Source organism: Oncorhynchus gorbuscha, linkage group LG14 (genome assembly GCF_021184085.1).
Source record: "Oncorhynchus gorbuscha isolate QuinsamMale2020 ecotype Even-year linkage group LG14, OgorEven_v1.0, whole genome shotgun sequence".
Taxonomy (NCBI): domain Eukaryota; kingdom Metazoa; phylum Chordata; class Actinopteri; order Salmoniformes; family Salmonidae; genus Oncorhynchus; species Oncorhynchus gorbuscha.
The window spans coordinates 4,962,434-4,989,933 of record NC_060186.1 but is presented as its reverse complement, the minus strand read 5'-3'; the positions used below and the strand labels follow the sequence as shown (position 1 = coordinate 4,989,933).

At 46.8% G+C, this 27,500-nt stretch overlaps 2 protein-coding genes across 4 annotated transcripts in view; one reads left to right on the top strand and one right to left on the bottom strand.

The window, feature by feature from the left end:
• The window catches only part of grip1 (glutamate receptor interacting protein 1), a 187,460-nt gene extending 173,170 nt beyond the window's left edge, over positions 1–14,290 (top strand). For all 3 annotated transcript variants that reach the window (XM_046296809.1, XM_046296808.1, XM_046296807.1), the window contains 5 exons: positions 1,880–2,042; positions 6,160–6,271; positions 11,334–11,567; positions 12,334–12,480; positions 13,752–14,290. In XM_046296809.1, coding sequence (XP_046152765.1) covers positions 1,880–2,042; positions 6,160–6,271; positions 11,334–11,567; positions 12,334–12,480; positions 13,752–14,069 — 974 coding nt within the window. In that variant the 3' untranslated portion in view covers positions 14,070–14,290. The remainder of the gene's footprint in view (positions 1–1,879; positions 2,043–6,159; positions 6,272–11,333; positions 11,568–12,333; positions 12,481–13,751) is intronic.
• An 8,345-nt stretch (positions 14,291–22,635) lies between these two features.
• The window catches only part of LOC123995856, an 82,732-nt gene continuing 77,867 nt past the window's right edge, over positions 22,636–27,500 (bottom strand). Inside the window, exons 20-24 of the mRNA XM_046299536.1 lie at positions 26,953–27,012; positions 25,704–26,046; positions 25,437–25,595; positions 24,515–25,282; positions 22,636–22,860 (exon numbers count right to left, since the gene is read on the bottom strand). Coding sequence (XP_046155492.1) covers positions 22,747–22,860; positions 24,515–25,282; positions 25,437–25,595; positions 25,704–26,046; positions 26,953–27,012 — 1,444 coding nt within the window. The 3' untranslated portion in view covers positions 22,636–22,746. The remainder of the gene's footprint in view (positions 22,861–24,514; positions 25,283–25,436; positions 25,596–25,703; positions 26,047–26,952; positions 27,013–27,500) is intronic.

Here is a 27,500-nt window from a genome sequence, read left to right as displayed (position 1 = left end):
CCATGCTGGTCCTATTAGGAGATTTACTATGAGGAGAACCATGCTGGTCCTTTGGGAGATTTACTATGAGGAGAACCATGCTGGTCCTATTAGGATATTTACTATGAGGAGAACCATGCTGGTCCTATTAGGAGATATACTATGAGGAGAACCATGCTGGTCCTATTAGGAGATTTACTATGAGGAGAACCATGCTGGTCCTATTAGGAGATTTACTATGAGGAGAAAATTCATACGCTAGCTATTGTGATTGTATTATAGGAGGACAGATCATCATGTGGTCCATCTAATGTCCCATAGGAGGACAGATCATCATGTGGTCCATCTAATGTCCCATAGGAGGACAGATCATCATGTGGTCCATCTAATGTCCCATAGGAGGACAGATCATCATGTGGTCCATCTAATGTCCCATAGGAGGACAGATCATCATGTCGTCCATCTAATGTCCCATAGGAGGACAGATCATCATGTGGTCCATCTAATGTCCCATAGGAGGACTGATCATCATGTCGTCCATCTAATGTCCCATAGGAGGACAGATCATCATGTGGTCCATCTAATGTCCCATAGGAGGACAGATCATCATGTCGTCCATCTAATGTCCCATAGGAGGACAGATCATCATGTGGTCCATCTAATGTCCCATAGGAGGACAGATCATCATGTGGTCCATCTAATGTCCAGGTCTAGAGGTGTTGCTGCCCCAGTGTGTGTGTGTGTGTGTGTGTGTGTGTGTGTGTGTGTGTGTGTGTGTGTGTGTGTGTGTGTGTGTGTGTGTGTGTGTGTGTGTGTGTGTGTGTGTGTGTGTGTGTGTGTGTGTGTGTGTGTGTGTGTGTGTGTGTGTGTGTGTATATATGTATGTGTGTGTGTGGCTCGATCTTGATCTTGGCTAACGGCTGTTTGTGGCGTTGGCAGGTCTGCCCCAGTGTGTGTATCTGTGTGTGTGTGTGTGGCTCCCATGTGGCCCCATTGAGGCCCCCTTATACCACCCATGTGGATGCAGCTCTAGCATAAATCACAGATGTTTCCACTGGTAGAGCTGGATCACACACAAGGAATAGAAACTCCTCCAGCTCTACATTATTGATGAAACACAGCAGCAGAATAGAGTCGCTGCAGCCAAACAGTCAGATGTCTTTGTTTAACTCAATATCAGACCAGAAAGAGTGAGAGCTGGATCACACACTCTAACACTCTAACATATGACCAACTAGTTCTACATTATCACGTTCAATGACAGGGAGATCCATTCACCACGACGTTGTACTACATTATCACGTTCAATGACAGGGAGATCCATTCACCAAGACGTTGTACTACATTATCACGTTCAATGACAGGGAGATCCATTCACCAAGACGTTGTCACTACATTATCACGTTCAATGACAGGGAGATCCATTCACCAAGGCTTTGTCCTACATTATCACGTTCAATGACAGGGAGGTCCATTCACCAATGACAGGGAGATCCATTCACCAAGTTGTACTACATTATCACGTTCAATGACAGGGAGATCCATTCACCAAGACGTTGTACTACATTATCACGTTCAATGACAGGGAGATCCATTCACCAAGACGTTGTACTACATTATCACGTTCAATGACAGGGAGATCCATTCACCAAGACGTTGTACTACATTATCACGTTCAATGACAGGGAGATCCATTCATCAAGGCTTTGTACTACATTATCACTAGTGAGTGGCTGTAGCACGCCAGGTCCATACAGTGGAGATGTAGTGGAGGGTTTTGACTGAACGATGCTCATGTGAGGAGGAAACGTACCTGATAGCTGAACCGACAGTGTTAGCTCTAGGCTTTAGCTCCGTGGGCTAACATAGTCTTGTGGTGTGTGTATGCATCCCGTCCCAGCCCCAGGTTTCCAGGCGTCTGGCTACAGCTTCCACAGCCATGAGTGGAGGAACGCCAAGCCCAGCCAGGGCAGCCTGTCCCCCGTCAGCACCCGCCAGAGACACAACGTCCTGGCAGACCTGGGCCTCAGCGACGACGAATGGGACAGACCCACCGCCGGCGGGTACGTACAACCCTGTTCTCACCTCCCTGAACCTCTAACCTCTCAGCGACACCACCACTGGCCCTTTATCTGGGGAGGCAGCGTAGCCTAGGGGTTAGAGGCAGGGTAGCCTAGTGGTTAGAGGCAGGGTAGCCTAGTGGTTAGAGGCAGCGTAGCCTAGTGGTTAGAGGCAGGGTAGCCTAGTGGTTAGAGGCAGGTAGCCTAGGGGTTAGAGGCAGCGTAGCCTAGGGGTTAGAGGCAGGTAGCCTAGTGGTTAGAGGCAGCATAGCCTAGTGGTTAGAGGCAGCGTAGCCTAGTGGTTAGAGGCAGGGTAGCCTAGTGGTTAGAGTCAGCGTAGCCTAGTGGTTAGAGGCAGGGTAGCCTAGTGGTTAGAGGCAGGTAGCCTAGGGGTTAGAGGCAGCGTAGCCTAGGGGTTAGAGGCAGCGTAGCCTAGGGGTTATAGGCAGGGTAGCCTGGTAGTTAGAGGCAGGTAGCCTAGTGGTTAGAGGCAGGTAGCCTAGTGGTTAGAGGCAGGGTAGCCTGGTAGTTAGAGGCAGGTAGCCTAGTGGTTAGAGGCAGGGTAGCCTAGTGGTTAGAGGCAGGGTAGCCTGGTAGTTAGAGGCAGGTAGCCTAGTGGTTAGAGGCAGGGTAGCCTAGTGGTTAGAGGCAGGGTAGCCTGGTGGTTAGAGGCAGGGTAGCCTAGGGGTTAGAGGCAGCGTAGCCTAGTGGTTAGAGGCAGGGTAGCCTAGTGGTTAGAGGCAGGTAGCCTAGTGGTTAGAGGCAGGGTAGCCTAGTGGTTAAAGGCAGCGTAGCCTAGTGGTTATAGGCAGCGTAGCCTAGTGGTTAGAGGCAGGGTAGCCTAGTGGTTAGAGGCAGGGTAGCCTGGTGTTAGAGGCAGGTAGCCTAGTGGTTAGAGGCAGGTAGCCTAGTGGTTAGAGGCAGGGTAGCCTGGTAGTTAGAGGCAGGTAGCCTAGTGGTTAGAGGCAGGGTAGCCTAGTGGTTAGAGGCAGGGTAGCCTGGTAGTTAGAGGCAGGTAGCCTAGTGGTTAGAGGCAGGGTAGCCTAGTGGTTAGAGGCAGGGTAGCCTGGTGGTTAGAGGCAGGGTAGCCTAGGGGTTAGAGGCAGCGTAGCCTAGTGGTTAGAGGCAGCGTAGCCTAGGGGTTAGAGGCAGCGTAGCCTAGGGGTTAGAGGCAGCGTAGCCTAGCGTAGCCTAGGGTTAGTAGCCTAGGGGTTAGAGGCAGGGTAGCCTAGTGGTTAGAGGCAGGTAGCCTAGTGGTTAGAGGCAGATAGCCTAGAGGCAGGGTAGCCTAGTTTAGAGGCAGGGTAGCCTAGGGGTTAGAGGCAGCGTAGCCTAGTGGTTAGAGGCAGCGTAGCCTAGGGGTTAGAGGCAGCGTAGCCTAGGGGTTAGAGGCAGCGTAGCCTAGGGGTTAGAGGCAGCGTAGCCTAGTGGTTAGAGGCAGCGTGGCCTAGTGGTTAAAGGCAGCGTAGCCTAGGGGTTAGAGGCAGGGTAGCCTAGTGGTTAGAGGCAGCGTAGCCTAGGGGTTAGAGGCAGGGTAGCCTAGTGGTTAGAGGCAGGGTAGCCTAGGGGTTAGAGGCAGCGTAGCCTAGTGGTTAGAGGCAGCGTAGCCTAGTGGTTAGAGGCAGGGTAGCCTAGTGGTTAGAGGCAGGGTAGCCTAGTGGTTAGAGGCAGCGTAGCCTAGTGGTTAGAGGCAGGGTAGCCTAGTGGTTAGAGGCAGGGTAGCCTAGTGGTTAGAGGCAGGTAGCCTAGTGGTTAGAGGCAGGGTAGCCTAGTGGTTAGAGGCAGGGTATCCTGGTGGTTAGAGACAATGTCAATGCAGCCTAGTGGTTAGAGGCAGGGTAGCCTAGTGGTTAAAGGCAGCGTAGCCTAGTGGTTAAAGGCAGGGTAGCCTAGTGGTTAGAGGCAGGATAGCCTAGTGGTTAGAGGCAGCGTAGCCTAGTGGTTAGAGGCAGCGTAGCCTAGTGGTTAGAGGCAGCGTAGCCTAGTGGTTAGAGGCAGTGTAGCCTAGTGGTTAAAGGCAGTGTAGCCTAGTGGTTAGAGGCAGTGTAGCCTAGTGGTTAAAGGCAGTGTAGCCTAGTGGTTAGAGCGTTGGACTAGGAACCAAAAGGATGCAAGATTGAAACCCCCAAGCTGACAAGGTACAAATCTGTCGTTGTGCCCCTGAACAGGCAGTTAACACACTGTTCCTAGGCCGTCATTGAAAATAAACATTTGTTTTTAACTGACTTGCCTAGTTAAATAAAGGTAAAATAAAATCTCGCAACCAACTGTCAAACACCTCAGTCATGTTTCAGTGATTGTTCTGCATTCCCTGAACACACACACACACACACACACACACACACACACACACACACACACACACACACACACACACACACACACACACACACACACAGATACATGACAGCCCAGAAACACTACAACTTTAAGGTATTATTAGTGAAATATTACTAGTATGTATCTAGAGGTGTTGCTGCCCCAGTGTGTGTGTCTGTGTCTGTGTGTGTGTGTGTGTATATATGTGTGTGTGTGTATGTATGTATGTGTGTCTGTGTCTGTGTGTGTGTGGCTCCCATGTGGCCCCCTTGTAGCACCCATGTGGATGCAGCTCTTGCATAAATCGTAGATGTCTCCACAGGTAGAGCTGGATCACACACATAGAGCTGCTGTTTGAACTTGACCTTTGGCTAACGGCTGTTTGTGTTTGATAAAGAAGCTCTTTGTATATTCAGCATATCTTCTATCATAAATCACTTTTAAGCTTTTGAATGAAGTACAAAAGGGACAGAACGCAGATTTGGGACAGTGGGCTGTGTCCTTAGTACAGAACGCAGATTTGGGACAGGAAGTACAGAACACAGATTTGAGACAGGAAGTACAGAACACAGATTTGAGACAGGAAGTACAGAACACAGATTTGAGACAGGAAGTACAGAACACAGATTTGAGACAGGAAGTACAGACCACAGATTTGGGACAGGAAGGACAGAACACAGATTTGGGACAGGAAGTACAGAACACAGATTTGGGACAGGAAGTACAGAACACAGATTTGAGACAGGAAGTACAGAACACAGATTTGAGACAGGAAGTACAGAACACAGATTTGAGACAGGAAGTACAGAACACAGATTTGAGACAGGTTGTACAGAACACAGATTTGGGACAGGAAGTACAGAACACAGATTGGGGACAGGAAGTAGCTACCTACCCAGCAACCTACCTAGCTACCTACCTACCTAGCTACCTACCTACCTACCCACCTACTTCCCTATCCTACCTACCTACTTCCCTATCCTACCTACCTACCTACCTTTACCTAAACCTAGCTACCTACCTAGCAACCTACCTACCTAGTTACCTACCTTCCCTATCCTACCTACCTAATTCCCTATCCTATCCTACCTACCTACTTCCCTATCCTATCTACCTACTTCCCTATCCTACCTACCTACTTCCCTATCCTACCTGCCTATTCCCTATCCTACCTCCCTACCTACCTACCTACCTACCCTACTTCCTATCCTACCTGCCTACTTCCCCTATCCTACCTACCTATCTTCCCTATCCTTTCTACCTACTTCCCTATCCTTCCCTTCTACCTACCTACCTAGATACCTACCAACTTCCCTACCCTACCTACATACTTCCATATCCTACCTACCTACCTACTTCCCTTCCTACCTACCTACCTTCCCTATTCTACCTACCTACTTTCCTATCCTGCCTACCTACTTCCCTATCCTGCCTACCTACCTACCCACCTCCCTATCCTACCTACCTACTTCCCTATCCTACCTACCTACTTCCCTATCCTACCCACCTACTTCCTATCCTACCTACTTCCCCATCCTACCTACTTCCCTATCCTACCTACCTACTTCCCTATCCTACCCACCTACTTCCTATCCTACCTACTTCCCCATCCTACCTACTTCCCTATTCTACCTACTTCCCTATCCTACCTAGCTACCTACTTACTGTTCCACTCTCACAGCCCATTGACACCCTGCCCACACGTCGTGGTCACCAGCCCTCATCAGTGCGGTTGCCTGCCCTAACTGCTCACTGATTGGCTGACTGGGGGTATTAACCTCTGACCTCTTCCCCCCTCTAGGTTCACTGTGGGTCATGACGGGACCGAGCCGGACCAGGAAGAGAACTTCTGGTCTCAGGCCCTGGAAGATCTAGAGACCTGTGGCCAGTCTGGCATCCTGAGGGAACTGGAGGTAAACAAGGAGCCAAAATGGCTGAGGTCATGTACAGTTTCATTCACCACAGTGCAATACTAACCGAGCCGGACCAGGAAGTGAACTTCTGGTCTCAGGCCCTGGAAGATCTGGAGACCTGTGGCCAGTCTGGCATCCACAGTTTCATTCATCACAGTGGATTTAAAATGGCTGAGGTCATGTACAGTCTCATTCATCACAGTGGGTTTAAAGTGGCTGAGGTCATGTACAGTCTCATTCATCACAGTGGATTTAAAGTGGCTGAGGTCATGTACAGTCTCATTCATCACAGTGGGTTTAAAGTGGCTGAGGTCATGTACAGTCTCATTCATCACAGTGGGTTTAAAGTGGCTGAGGTCATGTACAGTCTCATTCATCACAGTGGGTTTAAAGTGGCTGAGGTCATGTACAGTCTCATTCATCACAGTGGGTTTAAAGTGGCTGAGGTCATGTACAGTCTCATTCATCACAGTGGGTTTAAAGTGGCTGAGGTCATGTACAGTCTCATTCATCACAGTGGGTTTAAAGTGGCTGAGGTCATGTACAGTTTCATTCATCACAGTACAATACCCACACAACACTGACAACCCTACATATCTTCTAGACCAGTGGCGTTACTTATACAGTAACATATTGGTGAAGAAAAGCTCTCACCTTTCACCTCTTCTGTCCCCATCCCTTCCACTTCCTGTTTTGGAGTTCTTTTTTTTTTTCAATCGCATGATGTCACTTCCTGTGGATGTGTGTAACCGCTCCTTCTCTTTCCAGGACGAGCCAGACAGGCTTCTGAATAAGAGAAACTTGGTACACCCTTTTCCTTTTTGGGGCTTCCTCTCTGCTTGTAGCTGACACTGTGGCACCCTGGTGCTGTCCCTGTACTGCTGGCTTCTCTCTCTCTCTCTCTCTCTCTCTCTCTCTCTCTCTCTCTTTCACACTCTCTCTTTCTCTTGTTCTCTCTTGTTCTCTCTTGTTCTCTCTCTCTCTCTCACTCTCTTTCACACTCTCTCTTTCTCTTGTTCTCTCTCTCTCTCTCTCATGCTAGTGGGCTGCGGGGGGTGCTCTGTAGCCTCCGATGATCACCAGTGCAGCTTGTCTCAGATCCTGGGGGTCCATTCAAACCCCAACTCTATGGTCGGACATCCATAGAGGACCATCTACCCTGGTTATAGATTCAAACCCTAACTCTATGGTCGGACATCCATAGAGGACCATCTACCCTGGTTATAGATTCAAACCCATCTACCCTGGTTATAGATTCAAACCCTAACTCTATGGTCGGACATCCATAGAGGACCATCTACCCTGGTTATAGATTCAAACCCATCTACCCTGGCTATACATTTACATTTAAGTCATTTACTATAGATTCAAACCCTAACTCTATGGTCGGACATCCATAGAGGACCATCTACCCTGGTTATAGATTCAAACCCATCTACCCTGGCTATAGATTCAAACCCTAACTCTATGGTTGGACATCCATAGAGGACCATCTACCCTGGTTATAGATTCAAACCCATCTACCCAGGCTATAGATTCAAACCCATCTACCCAGGCTATAGATTCAAACCCATCTACCCAGGCTATAGATTCAAACCCATCTACCCTGGTTATAGATTCAAACCCATCTACCCAGGCTATAGATTCAAACCCTAACTCTATGGTCGGACATCCATAGAGGACCATCTACCCTGGCTATAGATTCAAACCCATCTACCCTGGCTATAGATTTAAACCCATCTACCCTGGCTATAGATTTAAACCCATCTACCCTGGTTATAGATTTAAACCCATCTACCCTGGCTATAGAACCACGGCCAACCACAGGCTGAACACTCCCTGTTCTGTCCTCAAGGCAAGCCTAGACACAAAGGGCAATCTAACTACAAATATATCCCTGTGTATTTAAGGCACGACAACTAGGAAACATTGTTCATTTTCACGTAGAGGCAACCGTACACATTTTTTCTCTTTGTAAAACTAATTTGATCAAGGTTGAAAAATATTGCATCGTTGATTGTGAGTCAGACCAGCCAGCGAAAACTCAATACGACACCACATGTTGTCATTGATGAAGGGGAGGTCATTACTCATTTAGACGTTGTTTGGCATATTTAACCTCATTGGATATGTCCCTAATGGCACCCTATTCCCTATATTATACACTACATAGCACCCTATTCCCTATATTATACACTACATAGCACCCTATTCCCTATATTATACACTACATGGGCCCTATTCCCTATATTATACACTACATAGCACCCTATTCCCTATATTATACACTACATGGGCCCTATTCCCTATATTATACACTACATAGCACCCTATTCCCTATATTATACACTACATAGCACCCTATTCCCTATGTTATACACTACATGGCACCCTATTCCCTATATTATACACTACATAGCACCCTATTCCCTATATTATACACTACATAGCACCCTATTCCCTATGTTATACACTACATGGCAACCTATTCCCTATATTATACACTACATAGCACCCTATTCCCTATATTATACACTACATAGCACCCTATTCCCTATATTATACACTACATGGGCCCTATTCCCTATATTATACACTACATAGCACCCTATTCCCTATATTATACACTACATGGGCCCTATTCCCTATATTATACACTACATGGGCCCTATTCCCTATATTATACACTACATGGGCCCTAATCCCTATATTATACACTACATGGGCCCTATTCCCTATATTATACACTACATGGGCCCTATTCCCTATATTATACACTACATGGCACCCTATTCCCTATATTATACACTACATGGGCCCTATTCCCTATATTATACACTACATGGGCCCTATTCCCTATATTATACACTACATAGCACCATATTCCCTATATTATACACTACATGGGCCCTATTCCCTATATTATACACTACATGGGCCCTAATCCCTATATTATACACTACATAGCACCCTATTCCCTATATTATACACTACATGGGCCCTATTCCCTATATTATACACTACATAGCACCCTATTCCCTATAGTATACACTACATGGGCCCTATTCCCTATATTATACACTACATGGGCCCTATTCCCTATATTATACACTACATGGGCCCTATTCCCTATATTATACACTACATGGGCCCTATTCCCTATATTATACACTACATAGCACCCTATTCCCTATATTTTACACTACATGGGCCCTATTCCCTATATTATACACTACATGGGCCCTATTCCCTATATTATACACTACATGGGCCCTATTCCCTATATTATACACTACATGGCACCCTATTCCCTATATTATACACTACATAGCACCCTATTCCCTATATTTTACACTACATGGGCCCTATTCCCTATATTATACACTACATGGGCCCTATTCCCTATGTTATACACTACATGGGCCCTAATCCCTATATTATACACTACATGGGCCCTAATCCCTATATTATACACTACATGGGCCCTAATCCCTATATTATACACTACATGGGCCCTATTCCCTATATTATACACTACATGGGCCCTATACACTACATGGGCCCTATTCCCTATAGTATACACTACATGGGCCCTATTCCATATATTATACACTACATGGGCCCTATTCCCTATATTATACACTACATGGGCCCTATTCCCTATATTATACACTACATGGGCCCTATTCCATATATTATACACTACATGGGCCCTAATCCCTATGTTATACACTACATGGGCCCTATTCCCTATATTATACACTACATGGGCCCTATTCCCTATATTATACACTACATGGGCCCTATTCCCTATATTATACACTACATGGGCCCTATTCCCTATATTATACACTACATGGGCCCTATTCCCTATATTATACACTACATGGGCCCTATTCCCTATATTATAGACTACATAGCACCTTATTCCCTATATTATACACTACATAGCACCCTATTCCCTATATTATACACTACATAGCACCCTATTCCCTATATTATACACTACATGGGCCCTATACACTACATGGGCCCTATTCCCTATATTATACACTACATGGCCCTGTACTATGAAGGGAATAGTGGGCCATTTGGGATGCATCCGTAGTGCTGCCTGGAGGTGTGTTGACGCTCAGCAATACATTGTAAAATGAACCTTGAAATGAAAGTGTCAATGCAGGAAGTGAGTGACACCGTGTGAATCACAGAGGTTAGTTTGGGAGGAAGAGAAATAATGATCCTTTCGGGTTTGGAGACATTATTAAATCAAGGAGGTTTGACTGAATGAAATGCCACCTCAGCTTGGATTGAACCCTACGGCTCCTCATTCGCTTAAAACGAAACATGTCTGTTCATTCATGTCAGCATTGAAGAGCATGTTGCATTTGTCAACATGAAAACTGGCAAATTGTATGTTGGAATGAATCACACACATCTTCCATTTTGAGTCAAAAGCGCTGTACCTTGTGTCTTGGTGCATGGAGACTGTGACAGTGTGTTGTTGGCCAAACGGTTTCGGGTTTCTGCAGCACCTCTATGCATCAGCTTGGGTGAAACACTGTTCAGTTTCACTTGTTTGAGTGACATCACTCATTACTGTCCAATCAGTGGGAAGAGTGATGATGATGTGGCAATGGGCATGGTGGTGTGAGCAAAGCATGATGGGACAGTTGTTGCAAGGCGTCTTGGGGTTTTTTCCGTCTTTGTTTGTTTACTGGGTCCTGATGATGATGGTGATGATGATGAACCAACCATCTCCTCTGACAGGAACTGTCTATGTTATTATTCTACAATCAAACCATTTCTCTTTGACATACTGCTTGAACACATTCTACCCCCTGGAGCAATTCTCATGTCCATGAGCGTACCTTGTACTTCATATCTCACTTTGGAAGTTCATCACCATAACCTCCTTTTCTCCCCCTCCTTCATCTCCTCCGTCTCTCTTCTCCCTCCCTCCCCCCCATCTCCTCCCTCTCTCTTCTCTCTCCTCCCCCCATCTCCTCCCTCTCCCCCCTCTCTCTTTTCTCTCGGTTCCCTCCCTCATCTCCCCCCCCTCCAGGCCACCATTATGTCAGGCAGCAGTCTGAGTCTGAACCATGACCCTGCTCCTCTGAGGAGCCACCTGGGTCGGCAGGCCAGCTTCCAGGAGCGCAGCGCAGCCCGGCCTCAGTACAACCAGTCCTCGCGCTCCAACACCCTGCCCAGTGACGGGGGACGCAAGGCCTTCGCCATGAGGAAGATGAAGCAGGAGATGAATGACGTCATGTCGCCCACACCCGTGGAGCTGCACAAGGTAACGATGATAAACTACCACCAAGGCCCTCTGGGGCCCACCTATGCCCCTCCGGGGCCCACCTAGGCCCTCCAAAGCCCCCCGGGGCTCACCAAGGCCCTCCAGGGCCAGAGTACTGCTGCTTTTCTTTACACGGTTTACTTCATTTCATGGAACGTTAGAGGGGTTAAAAACCCTGTGAAGGTAAGAACGTGCTGACGCATCTTAAGTGTCTGCGTGTCTTCAACTTGAGCTCTTTGACAACTACAGTTATGATGAAGCTCTGGTACTGACATGTTAAGACTGTCAGCAGACACAGCCGGTCATCCAGTCTATCAATCACCTTATGACTGTCAGCAGACACAGCCTGTCAACCAGTCTATCAATCACCTTATGACTGTCAGCAGACACAGCCTGTCATCCAGTCTATCAATCACCTTATGACTGTCAGCAGACACAGCCTATCATCCAGTCTATCAATGAACTGCATTATTTACACCAGGTTAAATGATTGATTGATTGAGGACATTATTGATTGATTAGTTGAGGACATTATTGATTGATTGGTTGAGGACATTATTGATGGATTAGTTGAGGACATTATTGATTGATTGGTTGAGGACATTATTGATTGATTAGTTGAGGACATTATTGATTGATTAGTTGAGGACATTATTGATTGATTGGTTGAGGACATTATTGATTGATTAGTTGAGGACATTATTGATTGATTGGTTGAGGACATTATTGATTGATTGGTTGAGGACATTATTGATTGATTGTGCAGGTGAGTCTGTCGAAGGAGTCGGACCTTGAAGACTTTGGCTTCAGTGTGTCAGATGGCCTCCTGGAGAAAGGTGTCTATGTCAACAACATCCGCCCAGGTGGACCTGCAGAGGTCGGGGGGCTGAAGTCCTACGACCGGCTGCTACAGGTACACACACACACACACACCATCACCCCCATCTCGAGCGCCCGCATCACTCTCCGCCACATGGCCTCAAACTGCACCATTTTGCTTCTCTCCGTCGCCCACAAGCACTTTCAACATTTAGATAAGAAATCATTTGACCTTTCCAATAGTTTCTATTTCCTCCATGTAGCTAAAGACAGGAAGTAAATATGGGTGTTACAGAACTCCCTAAAGTAGAGCAGATCTACACAGTTCATAGAACATCAAAGGATTTTTTGCAATTTTTTGGGGGCCCCAAATTGATACACAACATTGGCCTAATTTCCTTGCTGGTCTAAGGGAGGCTGACTTGGCAGAGAGAGTCGTGTTGATGGATAGATGAATCCCTCTCCAGGGAAGCTGTCAATCTAGTGAATGTGTCATTAGCATATGAAAAGAAGAGAAAGGTTGTCTCATTATTCGCTGCTCAGAGAGAGAGAGACAGACTGTCTTCCTTAGCAGCTTCCCTCAAGTCACTGTTGTTGTTTTTTAAAAGCACAAACAAGGAACTCGACTACAATTTAGTCTTCTGACAGGTGAACGTCAACCTGGGACGTTATTCAACTTTGATTTTTTTCCAAGTCGATGACAATGTTGTTTTTAAAAGCACAAACACGAAGGTGCTCAAGGAAATGAACTGCAGTTTATTCCAATAGCCAAGATGATACATTATTCAGCTTGTATGTTTATTGTGGTTGTAATTGACGGGTACATCAGTAAATATTACATCAGCCGAACACAGGAGCAGAGAGAGAGAGAAGAGAGACAGAGACACAGAGAGCGAGAGAGACAGAGAGAGACAGAGAGCGAGAGAGCGAGAGAGACAGACAGAGAGAGAATGTAAGTGTTCTGACTACCTGTTTGAAGAACTGGGTTTTACAAACGGTTCACCTGAAGGTTTAATCAGAGTAGATGTATTGATCTTGTCGGCTTCTAACTGAAATGAAAGGAAACCGCTCTGAGGCAAAGCCTGAAGTTAAACTTTCAGTCTCAGGAAATACAAATATGACATATTTACTAGTTTCTTTGGCTTTTAAACCAGATCTAAACCAGTGTCGTGGCAAACCTCTGCTCACCAGATGATGGTCAAACAGAGATTTGCCACGACGGACCTTCAGTCTGTGCTTGCTAGCTGGAAACGCCAAACTCAAATCACTTCCTTTTGTTGCCTCTCTAACATTCATTCAAATGGACCTCAAAAGCTTTTTAAACCCAAATCTAAATAACTCTTTCTCTGGTCTTTGGTTTCTCAGATCAACCACGTGAGGACCAGAGACTTCGACTGCTGTCTGGTGGTCCCTCTGATCGCAGAGTCAGGAAACAAACTGGACCTGGTGATCAGCAGGAACCCTGCTTCCTCCAGAACCGGGTCCCAGTCAGAACTCAACCAGCTACCCGCCGAGGAGCCTGTTATCAACTGGACCGAGCCGGGGGACAGCCTCTCTGGCCCTCCACCCAACCAGAACCACAATTCCTTGTCCAGGATGGCTGCTGGAATCGGGGTGACTGGGATCGGGGTGGCGCTGGCCGGGGCTGGGCTAGATGATAGAGACCCCACTAAGACCTTATAGCAGACTAGAGGTCTGAAGGCCCAAGGCTCTCTCTTTCTGTCTATCTATCTGTCCCACTAAGACCTTATAGCAGACTGGTGGTCTGAAGGCCCAAGGCTCTCTCTTTCTGTCTATCTATCTGTCCCACTAAGACCTTATAGCAGACTGGTGGTCTGAAGGCCCAAGGCTCTCTCTTTCTGTCTATCTATCTGTCCCACTAAGACCTTATAGCAGAGTGGTGGTCTGAAGGCCCAAGGCTCTCTCTTTCTGTCTATCGATCTGTCCCACTAAGACCTTATAGCAGAGTGGTGGTCTGAAGGCCCAAGGCTCTCTCTTTCTGTCTATCGATCTGTCCCACTAAGACCTTATAGCAGAGTGGTGGTCTGAAGGCCCAAGGCTCTCTCTTTCTGTCTATCGATCTGTCCCACTAAGACCTTATAGCAGAGTGGTGGTCTGAAGGCCCAAGGCTCTCTCTTTCTGTCTATCTATCTGTCCCACTAAGACCTTATAGCAGACTGGTGGTCTGAAGGTCCAAGGCTCTCTCTTTCTCTCTCTCCCCTTCCCCTGTGAGTTATCCTCCCCCTGGTGCTACTGTAGAGAACCACTGATGAGACAGGGGGTCAATCTAAAATGGAGCCTTATTGCACGTGTAGGGCACTACTTCTGTCCAGAACCTCTTTTGCAGGCTAACCCCTCACAGCTCTGGCTAAAAGTAGTGCACTACCTAGGGAATAGGGTGCTATTAAGGACACAGATAGACAGACAGTGTTCCTAGGTGGACGGCGGGGTCCTGGGCCGCTAAGTCAAAAGCACACTGACAAAACTAAACTCCTTCCTCTGAGCCAGAGCATGAGCCACAATCACAAGAGGTTTCCTCCTCTTCCTCCCTCACACTGGGGACTATTGAGTACGGTACGCACCACTACCCAAGGACTACAAAGAACTACAAAGATGGAGGCGAACTACAAAGATGGAGGGCAACGTCGACCACACTGACCTCTTGGAAAATACCCGAGGCAAAAATAAGAACAGCGATGAACTGAAACAATAGTGCCATCCGACCGATCCTCTCCTTTTTATTACTGCAGCTGGACAATAAAACAGTAACAGTTTCTGTTGTTTAAAACAAAACAAAAAAAGACAAAAGAAAACACAATAACATTTGCTGAAACGTTTACATGTGATGCTGGACTGGCCACTCTGTACGTGTGTGTTTGTGTTGCTGCACCACTGCTGTGTAGCGTTGAGACGGAAACAAGGCCAGAGTGATACAAACCCTCTATCTAGTTATTCTAGGGAGTCCTTCCTTCCCTCTCTTCTCTCGTTCACACTTCGCTTCGCTCTGTCCTCCTGGTCCTCCTTCATCTGTCATAGCTGGGTCTCACTAGCTCTCTGTCCTCCTGGTCCTCCTTCATCTGTCATAGCTGGGTCTCACTAGCTCTCTGTCCTCCTTGTCCTCCTTCATCTGTCATAGCTGGGTCTCACTAGCTCTCTGTCCTTCCCCCTGTGATTTCTAATGGTTTTTACTCCATCTTCTTCCCAATGATTTTTAAGTACTATTTGACTTGGGGGAAGAAAGAAAAAAAAACACATCTGGAAAATAGCACAATATTTGAACTCCCCATTTATTTTCTGAAGCCTGTACTGTGTCCTGCCTCCATCCTGTCCTGCCTCTCTGAAGCCTGTACTGTAGTCCTGCCTCTCTGAAGCCTGTACTGTCCTGCCTCTCTGAAGCCTGTACTGTCCTGCCTCTCTGAAGCCTGTCTGTAGTCCTGCCTCTCTGAAGCCTGTACTGTAGTCCTGCCTCTCTGAAGCCTGTACTGTAGTCCTGCCTCTCTGAAGCCTGTACTGTAGTCCTGCCTCTCTGAAGCCTGTACTGTAGTCCTGCCTCTCTGAAGCCTGTACTGTAGTCCTGCCTCTCTGAAGCCTGTACTGTCCTGCCTCTCTGAAGCCTGTATTAGTCCTGCCTCTCTGAAGCCTGTACTGTTTTCTCTGAAGCCTGAGAAAATATCCTGCCTCTCTGAAGCCTACTGTAGTCCTGCCTCTCACCTTCTTCCCAATGATTTTTAAGCCTGTAGACCTGCCTTTGACCTGTGGGGAAGAAAGTCCTGCCATCTGAAAAGTCCTGCCTCTCTGAAGCCTGTACTGTAGTCCTGCCTCTCTGAAGCCTGTACTGTAGTCCTGCCTCTCTGAAGCCTGTACTGTAGTCCTGCCTCTCTGAAGCCTGTACTGTAGTCCTGCCTCTCTGAAGCCTGTACTGTAGTCCTGCCTCTCTGAAGCCTGTACTGTAGTCCTGCCTCTCTGAAGCCTGTACTGTAGTCCTGCCTCTCTGAAGCCTGTACTGTAGTCCTGCCTCTCTGAAGCCTGTACTGTAGTCCTGCCTCTCTGAAGCCTGTACTGTAGTCCTGCCTCTCTGAAGCCTGTACTGTAGTCCTGCCTCTCTGAAGCCTGTACTGTAGTCCTGCCTCTCTGAAGCCTGTACTGTAGTCCTGCCTCTCTGAAGCCTGTACTGTAGTCCTGCCTCTCTGAAGCCTGTACTGTAGTCCTGCCTCTCTGAAGCCTGTACTGTAGTCCTGCCTCTCTGAAGCCTGTACTGTAGTCCTGCCTCTCTGAAGCCTGTACTGTAGTCCTGCCTCTCTGAGGCCTGTACTGTAGTCCTGCCTCTCTGAAGCCTGTACTGTAGTCCTGCCTCTCTGAAGCCTGTACTGTAGTCCTGTCTCTCTGAAGCCTGTACTGTAGTCCTGTCTCTCTGAAGCCTGTACTGTAGTCCTGCCTCTCTGAAGCCTGTACTGTAGTCCTGCCTCTCTGAAGCCTGTACTGTAGTCCTGCCTCTCTGAAGCCTGTACTGTAGTCCTGCCTCTCTGAAGCCTGTACTGTAGTCCTGCCTCTCTGAAGCCTGTACTGTAGTCCTGCCTCTCTGAAGCCTGTACTGTAGTCCTGCCTCTCTGAAGCCTGTACTGTAGTCCTGTCTCTCTGAGGCCTGTACTGTAGTCCTGCCTCTCGTAGCCAAGACTGAGGAGGAGAATGTTGAAATGGAACCAGGACAGTCAGTCGTCCCCTTAGGCTTCATCACAATGCGTTTGGCAGACGAGACAAGACGTGACGTCTCCTCTCCATGCATGTCACCAAGCACACTGGTTGACCCAGAAGCATAATATATGAAACCCTTTAGAAAAGGATTTTAAAAAGCTTTGCTTTGGGAGGGAGAATGAAGAAGCAGCTTTATCTAGGCTACGCGCAATTAGAAAGAAACAAAACAACAAAATACAATCTGCAATTGCCCAAACAAAATGGCCACTTCTCTGAATCCTAGAATACAGGATCGCTCCATTTCCCTGAAGCACCTTATCCTTCATTTGGACATAGATCTATTTTCATAAGTAGATGCAGAAGAGATGTTTTTACTGTTACGAAGAGGTGATATATGCAATGTGCTTCCTTACAGCTGCACTAGTAAAGGAGGAAGAACGGACTCTGTGGTCCTGAGTCTGACTGCATACAGTATGAGTAAAATAGGTATGCTAACATTGTGCTGTTACAGGAACCAGAGATAGTTTAAAAAGAATTGTGATATCCAATTAGTAGTTACAATCTTGCCCCATCACTGCGACTCCCGTACAGGGAGAGGTGAAGGTCGAGAGCCATGCGTCCTCCGAAACACGACCCTGGCAAGCCGCACTGCTTCTTGACACACTGCTCACTTAACCCCGAAGCCAGCCGCACCAATGTGTCGGAGGAAACACAGTACAACTGTTGACCGTAGTCAGCTTGCAGGCGCTCAACCCGCCACAAGGAGTCGCTAGAGCTCAATGGGACAAGGAAATCCCGTCCGGGCCAAACCCTCCCCGTAACCAGGACAACGCTCGGCCAAACCCTCCCGTAACCAGGACAACGCTCGGCCAATTGTGCGCCGCCTCATGGGTCTCCTGGTCTCGGCCCGGCTGTAACACAGTCTGGGATGGACACCGGGGCTGTAGTGACGCCTCGAGCCCTGCGTTGCAGTACTTCAGACCGCTGAGCCACTACGGGAGAACCCAGAGAGAAAGTCCTACTACTTCAGAACATTGGACAGCACATCACAGGTAGTTTCATCGGTACTGAAACTAACAACTACTTAGGAAGAGGCACCTATAAAACTGGGTTTAGAAAAAAACTACTTCCATATTATAGCAGCCATTTATCCTTTTAAAACGACGATCTGAAAAGAGCACCAACCAACCGGATGTCAAATCAACCTTAAATATCCCGGGATAGTAACGTTACTCATTTAATTTATACCATCCAATCAAAATGACCCATTGATTTAATGGGAGAGGGAGGGGGGGGGGGCATGAGGTAAAATCTAAAACAACCCAAGTAATTCAAAACAGCTTTTCTATTTTGTATCCTTACCATCCCTGTACCCTATTTGAGTAAATATCAACTAATATGCTAATCTGTGTGATACTGGCTTTGTTTAAAGTATGTTTTTGGTACGGTTCATTGTATCTCTGAGGTTTGACCCCCCCCAAAGGCTTCACATAATAACAAAGAATTTGTAATATAGAAAATGACACTTGTTTGATGATGATGAGAGATGTAGAGGTGTATGTTGAAGGGCCCAGTGTAATGTCTTACCCTATAATGGTAAGGCAACAAAGGTTTCGGCAACAAGGTGTAATTCCAGTAGATTTTCACTTCATAGAGAAAAAAAAAACTATGACACCGGGAAAAAAAAAGGTCTGTTCAAAAGCAGGTCTGACCTGTGACAGAACAGACGTTCCCTAACCGTGTACTTCATGTTAACTAGTGGCTTTTTCTGGACGAGTCACTGTCTTCAGTGATGTCACCTCTGGTCTTCAGTGCTCACAGAACACGGTCTCTTGCTTATAGAACTAGATCCGACTTGAAATAGGAAAAAAAAATCCCATTCTAGGATTTCTATTTCTATGGTCTCACTATTTTTTGTTGTTGTTGTGTGGAAATGGCTCACGTACGACAGCATTTTCCGTCCCACTATATAACCAACCATCTCTTATTTAGACAACGATCTCGCTCTCCATCTCTCTCACTTGCGCCATAGAGACTGTTGGAAGAGCCATGTCGTCTCAAATGTTCACTTTCAAGTGCTGTATTTATACATGGACAACTCCCAACACACTACACACCTCGGCTACTGAAATTGACTACACACCTCGGCTACTGAAATGACTACACACCTCGGCTACTGAAATGACTACACACCTCGGCTACTGAAATGACTACACACCTCGGCTACTGAAATGACTACACACCTCGGCTACTGAAATGACTACACACCTCGGCTACTGAAATTGACTACACACCTCGGCTACTGAAATGACTACACCTCGGCTACTGAAATGACTGACACCTCGGCTACTGAAATGACTGACACCTCGGCTACTGAAATGACTGACACCTCGGCTACTGAAATGACTGACACCTCGGCTACTGAAATGACTGACACCTCGGCTACTGAAATGACTGACACCTCGGCTACTGAAATGACTGACACCTCGGCTACTGAAATGACTACACACACAGTTCAACCGTAGTAGCCCAACAGTAATAATTGACTACTTCAGTCACTGTAACTATTGTTGTCTTTTAAGAGTTCAGTTGAATCTCAAGCCATTCGCTGTGTCAAAACAAAAAAAACAGTGGTTTATTTAACCAGAGATACAGTTCATTGCAGACATTTGCACCTTAGGTTTCTTTACAATTCACCTTAACGCTACAGAGAACAAGCTTTTGGACTTTATGCAGACGAAGCCTTGAGTTAAATAGAAGAAAAAAGCTCAGGTGGAGTGGTCATTTTTCTGTTCTTAATACTGGAGTACAACACTGCCGATTACCATAGTGGGGTCAACCACCTTCAATGTATGATACAGTTAAAGAAACAAACTCACTGTTTAAGTCCCTGAAAAATTGTATTTTTATTTCTAATGGACCGGTATTATGACCTGTAAAAGTATTTTTGTACAAATTTAATACTTTGGTAGCATGATATTTATCGTCTATGTATAACTTTGGGAATTCCTCCAGCTGTAAACCTTTGTATGGCCGAGAAAAGAGAAACAATAAAAAAAAGATTTACAGAGTGGGAAAAATAAACATGGCTGAGGTGATTTACAGAGTGGGAAAACACCAACATGGCTGAGGTGATTTACAGAGTGGGAAAACATGGCTGAGGTGATTTACAGAGTGAATAAACAACATGGCTGAGGTGATTTACAGAGTGAAAAAACAACATGGCTGAGGTGATTTACAGAGTGGGAAAACACCAACATGGCTGAGGTGATTTACAGAGTGGGAAAACATGGCTGAGGTGATTTACAGAGTGAATAAACAACATGGCTGAGGTGATTTACAGAGTGAAAAACCAACATGGCTGAGGTGATTTACAGAGTGGGAAAAACACCAACATGGCTGAGGTGATTTACAGAGTGGGAAAAACAACATGGCTGAGGTGATTTACAGAGTGGGAAAACAACATGGCTGAGGTGATTTACAGAGTGGGAAAACAACATGGCTGAGGTGATTTACAGAGTGGGAAAACACCAACATGGCTGAGGTGATTTACAGAGTGGGAAAACAACATGGCTGAGGTGATTTACAGAGTGGAAAAACAACATGGCTGAGGTGATTTACAGAGTGGAAAAACAACATGGCTGAGGTGATTTACAGAGTGGAAAAACAACATGGCTGAGGTGATTTACAGAGTGGGAAAACACCAACATGGCTGAGGTGATTGCAACATACTGATGAAATGATCACAATCTCATCTGAGGCACTTGATCAATAAAATGATACAAGCCCAGATGTATAGCAATTAAAACATTTAAAATAAACAGATAGTAATGCAGAGTTTCCTGTCTAATGATGGCGCCGGAGGGGATTCCGACCGCAAGGCGCCACAGGGGGAAGTGCGTACGGCCCAGTACATCACTGGGGCTGAGCTTCCTGCCATCCAGGACCTCTATACCAGGCGGTGTCAGAGGAAGGGCCAGTACATCACTGGGGCCGAGCTTCCTGCCATCCAGGACCTCTATACCAGGCGGTGTCAGAGGAAGGGCCTAAAACTAGACTCCAGCCATCCAAGTCATAGACTGTTCTCTCTACCGCACGGCAAGCGGTACCGGAGCACCAAGTCCAAAAGCCTTCTTAACAGCTTCCACCCCGAAGCCATAAGACTTCTGAACAGTTCATCAAATGCCCACCAGACCATTTACACTGAACCCCCCCCACTAATGCTCCTCTCTATGATCTATGCATAGTCACGTTACCCCTACCTACCTCCATTACCCCTACTACTGCTACTCATTACTATCTATGCATAGTCACATTACCCCTACCTCCATTACCCCTACCTACCTCCATTACCCCTACCTACCTCCATTACCCCTACTACTGCTACTCATTACTATCTATGCATAGTCACATTACCCCTACCTACCTCCATTACCCCTACTACTGCTACTCATTACTATCTATGCATAGTCACATTACCCCTACCTACCTCCATTACCCCTACCTACCTCCATTACCCCTACTACTGCTACTCATTACTATCTATGCATAGTCACTTTACCCCTACCTACCTCCATTACCCCTACCTACCTCCATTACCCCTACCTACCTCCATTACCCCTACCTACCTCCATTACCCCTACCTACCTCCATTACCCCTACTACTGCTACTCATTACTATCTATGCATAGTCACATTACCCCTACCTACCTCCATTACCCCTACCTACCTCCATTACCCCTACCTACCTCCATTACCCCTACCTACCTCCATTACCCCTACTACTGCTACTCATTACTATCTATGCATAGTCACTTTACCCCTACCTACCTCCATTACCCCTACTACTGCTACTCATTACTCTCTATGCATAGTCACATTACCCCTACCTACCTCCATTACCCCTACTACTCATTACTCTCTATGCATAGTCACATTACCCCTACCTACCTCCATTACCCCTACTACTGCTACTCATTACTCTCTATGCATAGTCACATTACCCCTACCTACCTCCATTACCCCTACTACTGCTACTCATTACTATCTATGCATAGTCACTTTACCCCTACCAACCTCAATCACCTCGACTAACCTCTACCCCCCACACATTGTCTCGGAAAATAAGAATGTACCCCCTGTATATAACCTCATTGTTATTTTATTGCGTTACTTTAAAAAAAACTTTTGTTTATTTAGTAAATATTCTTAACTCTTATTTTTAATTAAAACTGCATTATTGGTTAAGGGCTTGTAAGTAAGCATTTCATGGTCAAGGTCTACACTTCCGTGCATACGACATATAAAATATGATTTGATTCAGATATCCTGGTATCAATGTAGTAGTGGCCATCAATCATAAGATATCCTGGTATCAATGTAGTAGTGGCCATCAATCATAAGATATCCTGGGGCGGCAGGGTAGCCTAGCGTTTAGAGTGTTGGACTAGTAACCGGAAGGTTGCGAGTTCAAATCCCCGAGCTGACAAGGTACAAATCTGTCGTTCTGCCCCTGAACAGGCAGTTAACCCACAGTTCCTAGGCCGTCATTGAAAATAAGAATGTGTTCTTAACTGACTTGCCTGGTTAAATAAATTTTTAAAAATTAAAAAATCAATGCAGGCCATAAAATATACCAGGATATCAATGGGTCAGGGAGAGAAGACGTTCAGTCCTGATCGGAGGGTGGACCTTGGAAAAGCCGTTTGCCGTGGGAGATGGGCGTGCAGAGGGCGAGCTGCTCCAGTCTGGAACAGCCCAGCGGTGATTCGAATGGCTCCACCTACAACAGATGACACAACAACAAGATGGAGTCTGAGAAACGTGACAACTCTTCCCAACTGACTCTCTTAGAATAACCACCTCAACCACTTCTACTAAAATAACCCCTCCACACCTCACCTCAACCACTTCTAAAATAACCCCTCCACACCTCAACCACTTCTACTAAAATAACCCCTCCTCCTCACCTCAACCACTTCTACTAAAATAGCTCCTCCTCACCTCAACCACTTCTACTAAACCAACTCCTCCTCACCTCAACCACTTCTACTAAACCAACACCTCCTCACCTCAACCACTTCTACTAAAACAACACCTCACCTCAACCACCTCCTCCACCTCACCTCAACCACTTCTACTAAAACAACACCTCCCTCCCACTCACCCTCAACCACTTCTACTAAAATAACACCTCCTCCTCAACCACTTCTACTAAAACAACACCTCACCTCAACCACTTCTACTAAAACAACACCTCCTCACCTCAACCACTTCTACTAAAACAACACCTCCTCACCTCAACCACTTCTACTAAAACAACACCTCCTCACCTCAACCACTTCTACTAAAACAACACCTCACCTCAACCACTTCTACTAAAACAACACCTCCTCACCTCAACCACTTCTACTAAAACAACACCTCACCTCAACCACTTCTACTAAAACAACACCTCACCTCAACCACTTCTACTAAAATAACCCCTCCTCACCTCAACCACTTCTACTAAAATAACCCCTCCTCCTCCCTCACCTCAACCACTTCTACTAAAATAACCCCTCCTCCTCCACACCTCAACCACTTCTACTAAAATAACCCCTCCTCCACACCTCAACCACTTCTACTAAAATAACCCTCCTCCTCCTCCACACCTCAACCACTTCTACTAAAATAACCCCTCCTCCTCCTCCACACCTCAACCACTTCTACTAAAACAACACCTCCTCCTCCTCTTACCTTGACCTGTTTATGAGGAGATACATTCTGTTTCTCTCTGTGAGGACCTCCTCCTCTTACCTTGACCTGTTTATGAGGAGATACATTCTGTTTCTCTCTGTCAGGACCTCCTCCTCCTCCTCTTACCTTGACCTGTTTATGAGGAGTCACATTCTGTTCTCTCTGTCAGGACCTCCTCCTCTTACCTTGACCTGTTTATGAGGAGATACATTCTGTTTCTCTCTGTCAGGACCTCCTCCTCCTCTTACCTTGACCTGTTTATGAGGAGATACATTCTGTTTCTCTCTGTCAGGACCTCCTCCTCCTCCTCTTACCTTGACCTGTGTATGAGGAGTCACATTCTGTTTCTCTCTGTCAGGACCTCCTCCTCCTCTTACCTTGACCTGTTTATGAGGAGATACATTCTGTTTCTCTCTGTCAGGACCTCCTCCTCTTACCTTGACCTGTTTATGAGGAGATACATTCTGTTTCTCTCTGTCAGGACCTCCTCCTCCTCCTCTTACCTTGACCTGTTTATGAGGAGATACATTCTGTTTCTCTCTGTCAGGACCTCCTCCTCCTCCTCTTACCTTGACCTGTTTATGAGGAGATACATTCTGTTTCTCTCTGTCAGGACCTCCTCCTCCTCCTCTTACCTTGACCTGTTTATGAGGAGATACATTCTGTTTCTCTCTGTCAGGACCTCCTCCTCCTCTTACCTTGACCTGTTTATGAGGAGTCACATTCTGTTTCTCTCTGTCAGGACCGAGCGTCCTCTTGGAAGGGGTGCTCTCAACCCCAGACCGAGCAGCTAAATGTGAACCCTTCCCCAGGTGTCCATCCTCTACAGCGCTGCTGCTAGCCTCCATCTCGATCCCTTCCTCCTCCTCCTCCTCCTCACACGACCCAGGCTGCTCCTGAGAGGGGTCCTCAGAGCTGCTGTTCATAGGCGACCAGGTATATGCCTGACTGAAAGTGATGTCGTCCATTAGAGAGGTGTCTGAGGCATCTGCCTGAGGAGCTGTTGGAGGCTCATTTCTCCACAGCTTCCTGGGTAGGACCGACGGAGAGTGAACAGGATTGGCCTGAAGTGGGACTGCTAGGCTGGGCGTAGAGAGGAGTCTGGGTGCTGCTATAGGGGTTTTGTAGGGGGTCCTTAGAGACCAGCTAGGTGTCTGTGAGGCCAGAGGAGTGGTCTGTGTAGGCCCGAAGCCTGGGGCTGCCCTGCGAGGTGTGCCCGGCTGGGGTTGGTTCTGGTCTGGTTGGTCCTGCCCCTCAGCCCCAGGCTGGACCAGCAGCTCTTTGACCAGGGTTCCCAGCCGGGTGTTACGTGGGATGATGCGTCTCTTGATGGCCGAGGCCATGCCCTCCTGCTTGGCTATGACATATACACGCTTCTGTCCCCGTGTCACAGCCGTGTACACGTGTTTCCACGTCTGGACGCTACCGTTACCCAGCACGTACACAATGGTCTCGGTCTCCGACCCCTGGCACACAGAGAAGGAAGGTACAGTACAACTGAAGAATTCCATCAGAGAAAATGTCTAACTAGTTAGAATCTACTGAACTGCTTAGTTTAAAATCATTCTCTCATCAGTTTATGAATGGAGACAGAGAGAAAACACACACACTCCCACACACCTGGAAGGTGTGTATGGTCCTAGCCCAGGCGTGTTGCAGTTTACATTCTCTCTGCAGCTCCCTGAAGGAAACACACAGCATCCGTCCGTCACCGTCATCCAGAGTCAAGTACCTCCGCTTCCTGCTCCGCTGTGAGCCCGCCTCCTCCTCGGTCACGTCCTGTCATAGGAGGAGACACAACCCAAGAGCACGGCTCAGCCAATCAGAATTGAGCGGCTTACAGAATAGCCTAAAACACGTGTAACTATTGGTCCTCTCGTTTCTCACATGTTTAATAAAGAATATCTCTCCGTTACACAGACGCTCTTTATTCTTCTCTTTGCTTTTCATTTTGTCACAACTTCCGTCTCTCTGTGTGGCCCCGTTCCCTCTCAGTCTCTCCTCTCCGTCCAGACCAGGAAGTCTCTGCTTGGTCCTGTCCCTGTCAGATACGTAGCTGTTCTCCAAGTCCTCTGCTTCAGGAGACACTTCCTTGTCCCTGTCAGATACGTAGCTGTTCTCCAAGTCCTCTGCTTCAGGAGACACTTCCTTGTCCCTGTCAGATACGTAGCCGTTCTTTGTACAGCAGACTTTATCTCTCGGCTGGAAATCTAGTCGGTTCTTGTTGTTTCTGAGGTAAAAAGATCGACACATCAAACCCAAATTATTTATCCATCTACAGATAAGGAGACCAGCTGGGATTTCTAACAGAAACAAACGAGATCTAGGAGACGAGGCAAGTCTCCTCTGCCTCCTCACATTGCACATTCTTCCTTTTTACAACTGGTACAACAGCTCTATCTGGTGGTCCACTCATTACACAGCAGTAGAAACTCTTCTAACCTCCTCCCCCAGTGGCAGAAACTGCATCTCTCCCTACAGCATGACTTCCTACAGCAGTAGAAACAGCATCACTTCCTCCAGCAGTAGAAACTGCATCTCTCCCTACAGCATGACTTCCTACAGCAGTAGAAACAGCATCACTTCCTACAGCAGTAGAAACAGCATCACTTCCTACAGCAGTAGAAACTGCATCTCTCCCTACAGCATGACTTCCTACAGCAGTAGAAACAGCATCACTTCCTACAGCAGGAGAAACAGCATCACTTCCTACAGCAGGAGAAACAGCATCACTTCCTACAGCAGGAGAAACAGCATCACTTCCTACAGCAGGAGAAACAGCATCACTTCCTACAGCAGGAGAAACAGCATCACTTCCTACAGCAGGAGAAACAGCATCACTTCCTACAGCAGGAGAAACAGCATCACTTCCTACAGCAGTAGAAACAGCATCACTTCCTACAGCAGTAGAAACAGCATCACTTCCTACAGCAGTAGAAACAGCATCACTTCCTACAGCAGTAGAAACAGCATCACTTCCTACAGCAGTAGAAACAGCATCACTTCCTACAGCAGTAGAAACAGCATCACTTCCTACAGCAGTAGAAACAGCATCACTTCCTACAGCAGTAGAAACAGCATCACTTCCTACAGCAGTAGAAACAGCATCACTTCCTATAGCAGTACAGTAACTTACTTGGTGCGGTGGTCGCAGTAATGTTTGCAGCAAAGCTCATTGATCAAGGCACACTCCTTCCTGAAAAACAAACAGCTACAGTTAAGATACAGGTCTTAATATAGAGAAGCCCTCTACTGTCCCTATAGTATAGAGAAGCCCTCTACTGTCCCTATAGCATAGAGAAGCCCTCTACTGTCCCTATAGCATAGAGAAGCCCTCTACTGTCCCTATAGTATAGAGAAGCCCTCTACTGTCCCTATAGTATAGAGAAGCCCTCTACTGTCCCTATAGTATAGAGAAGCCCTCTACTGTCCCTATAGTATAGAGAAGCCCTCTACTGTCCCTATAGTATAGAGAAGCCCTCTACTGTCCCTATAGCATAGAGAAGCCCTCTACTGTCCCTATAGCATAGAGAAGCCCTCTACTGTCCCTATAGTATAGAGAAGCCCTCTACTGTCCCTATAGTGTTATAGGTGTAGATAACCTCTACTGTCCCTATAGTGTTATAGGTGTAGATAACCTCTACTGTCCCTATAGTGTTATAGGTGTAGATAACCTCTACTGTC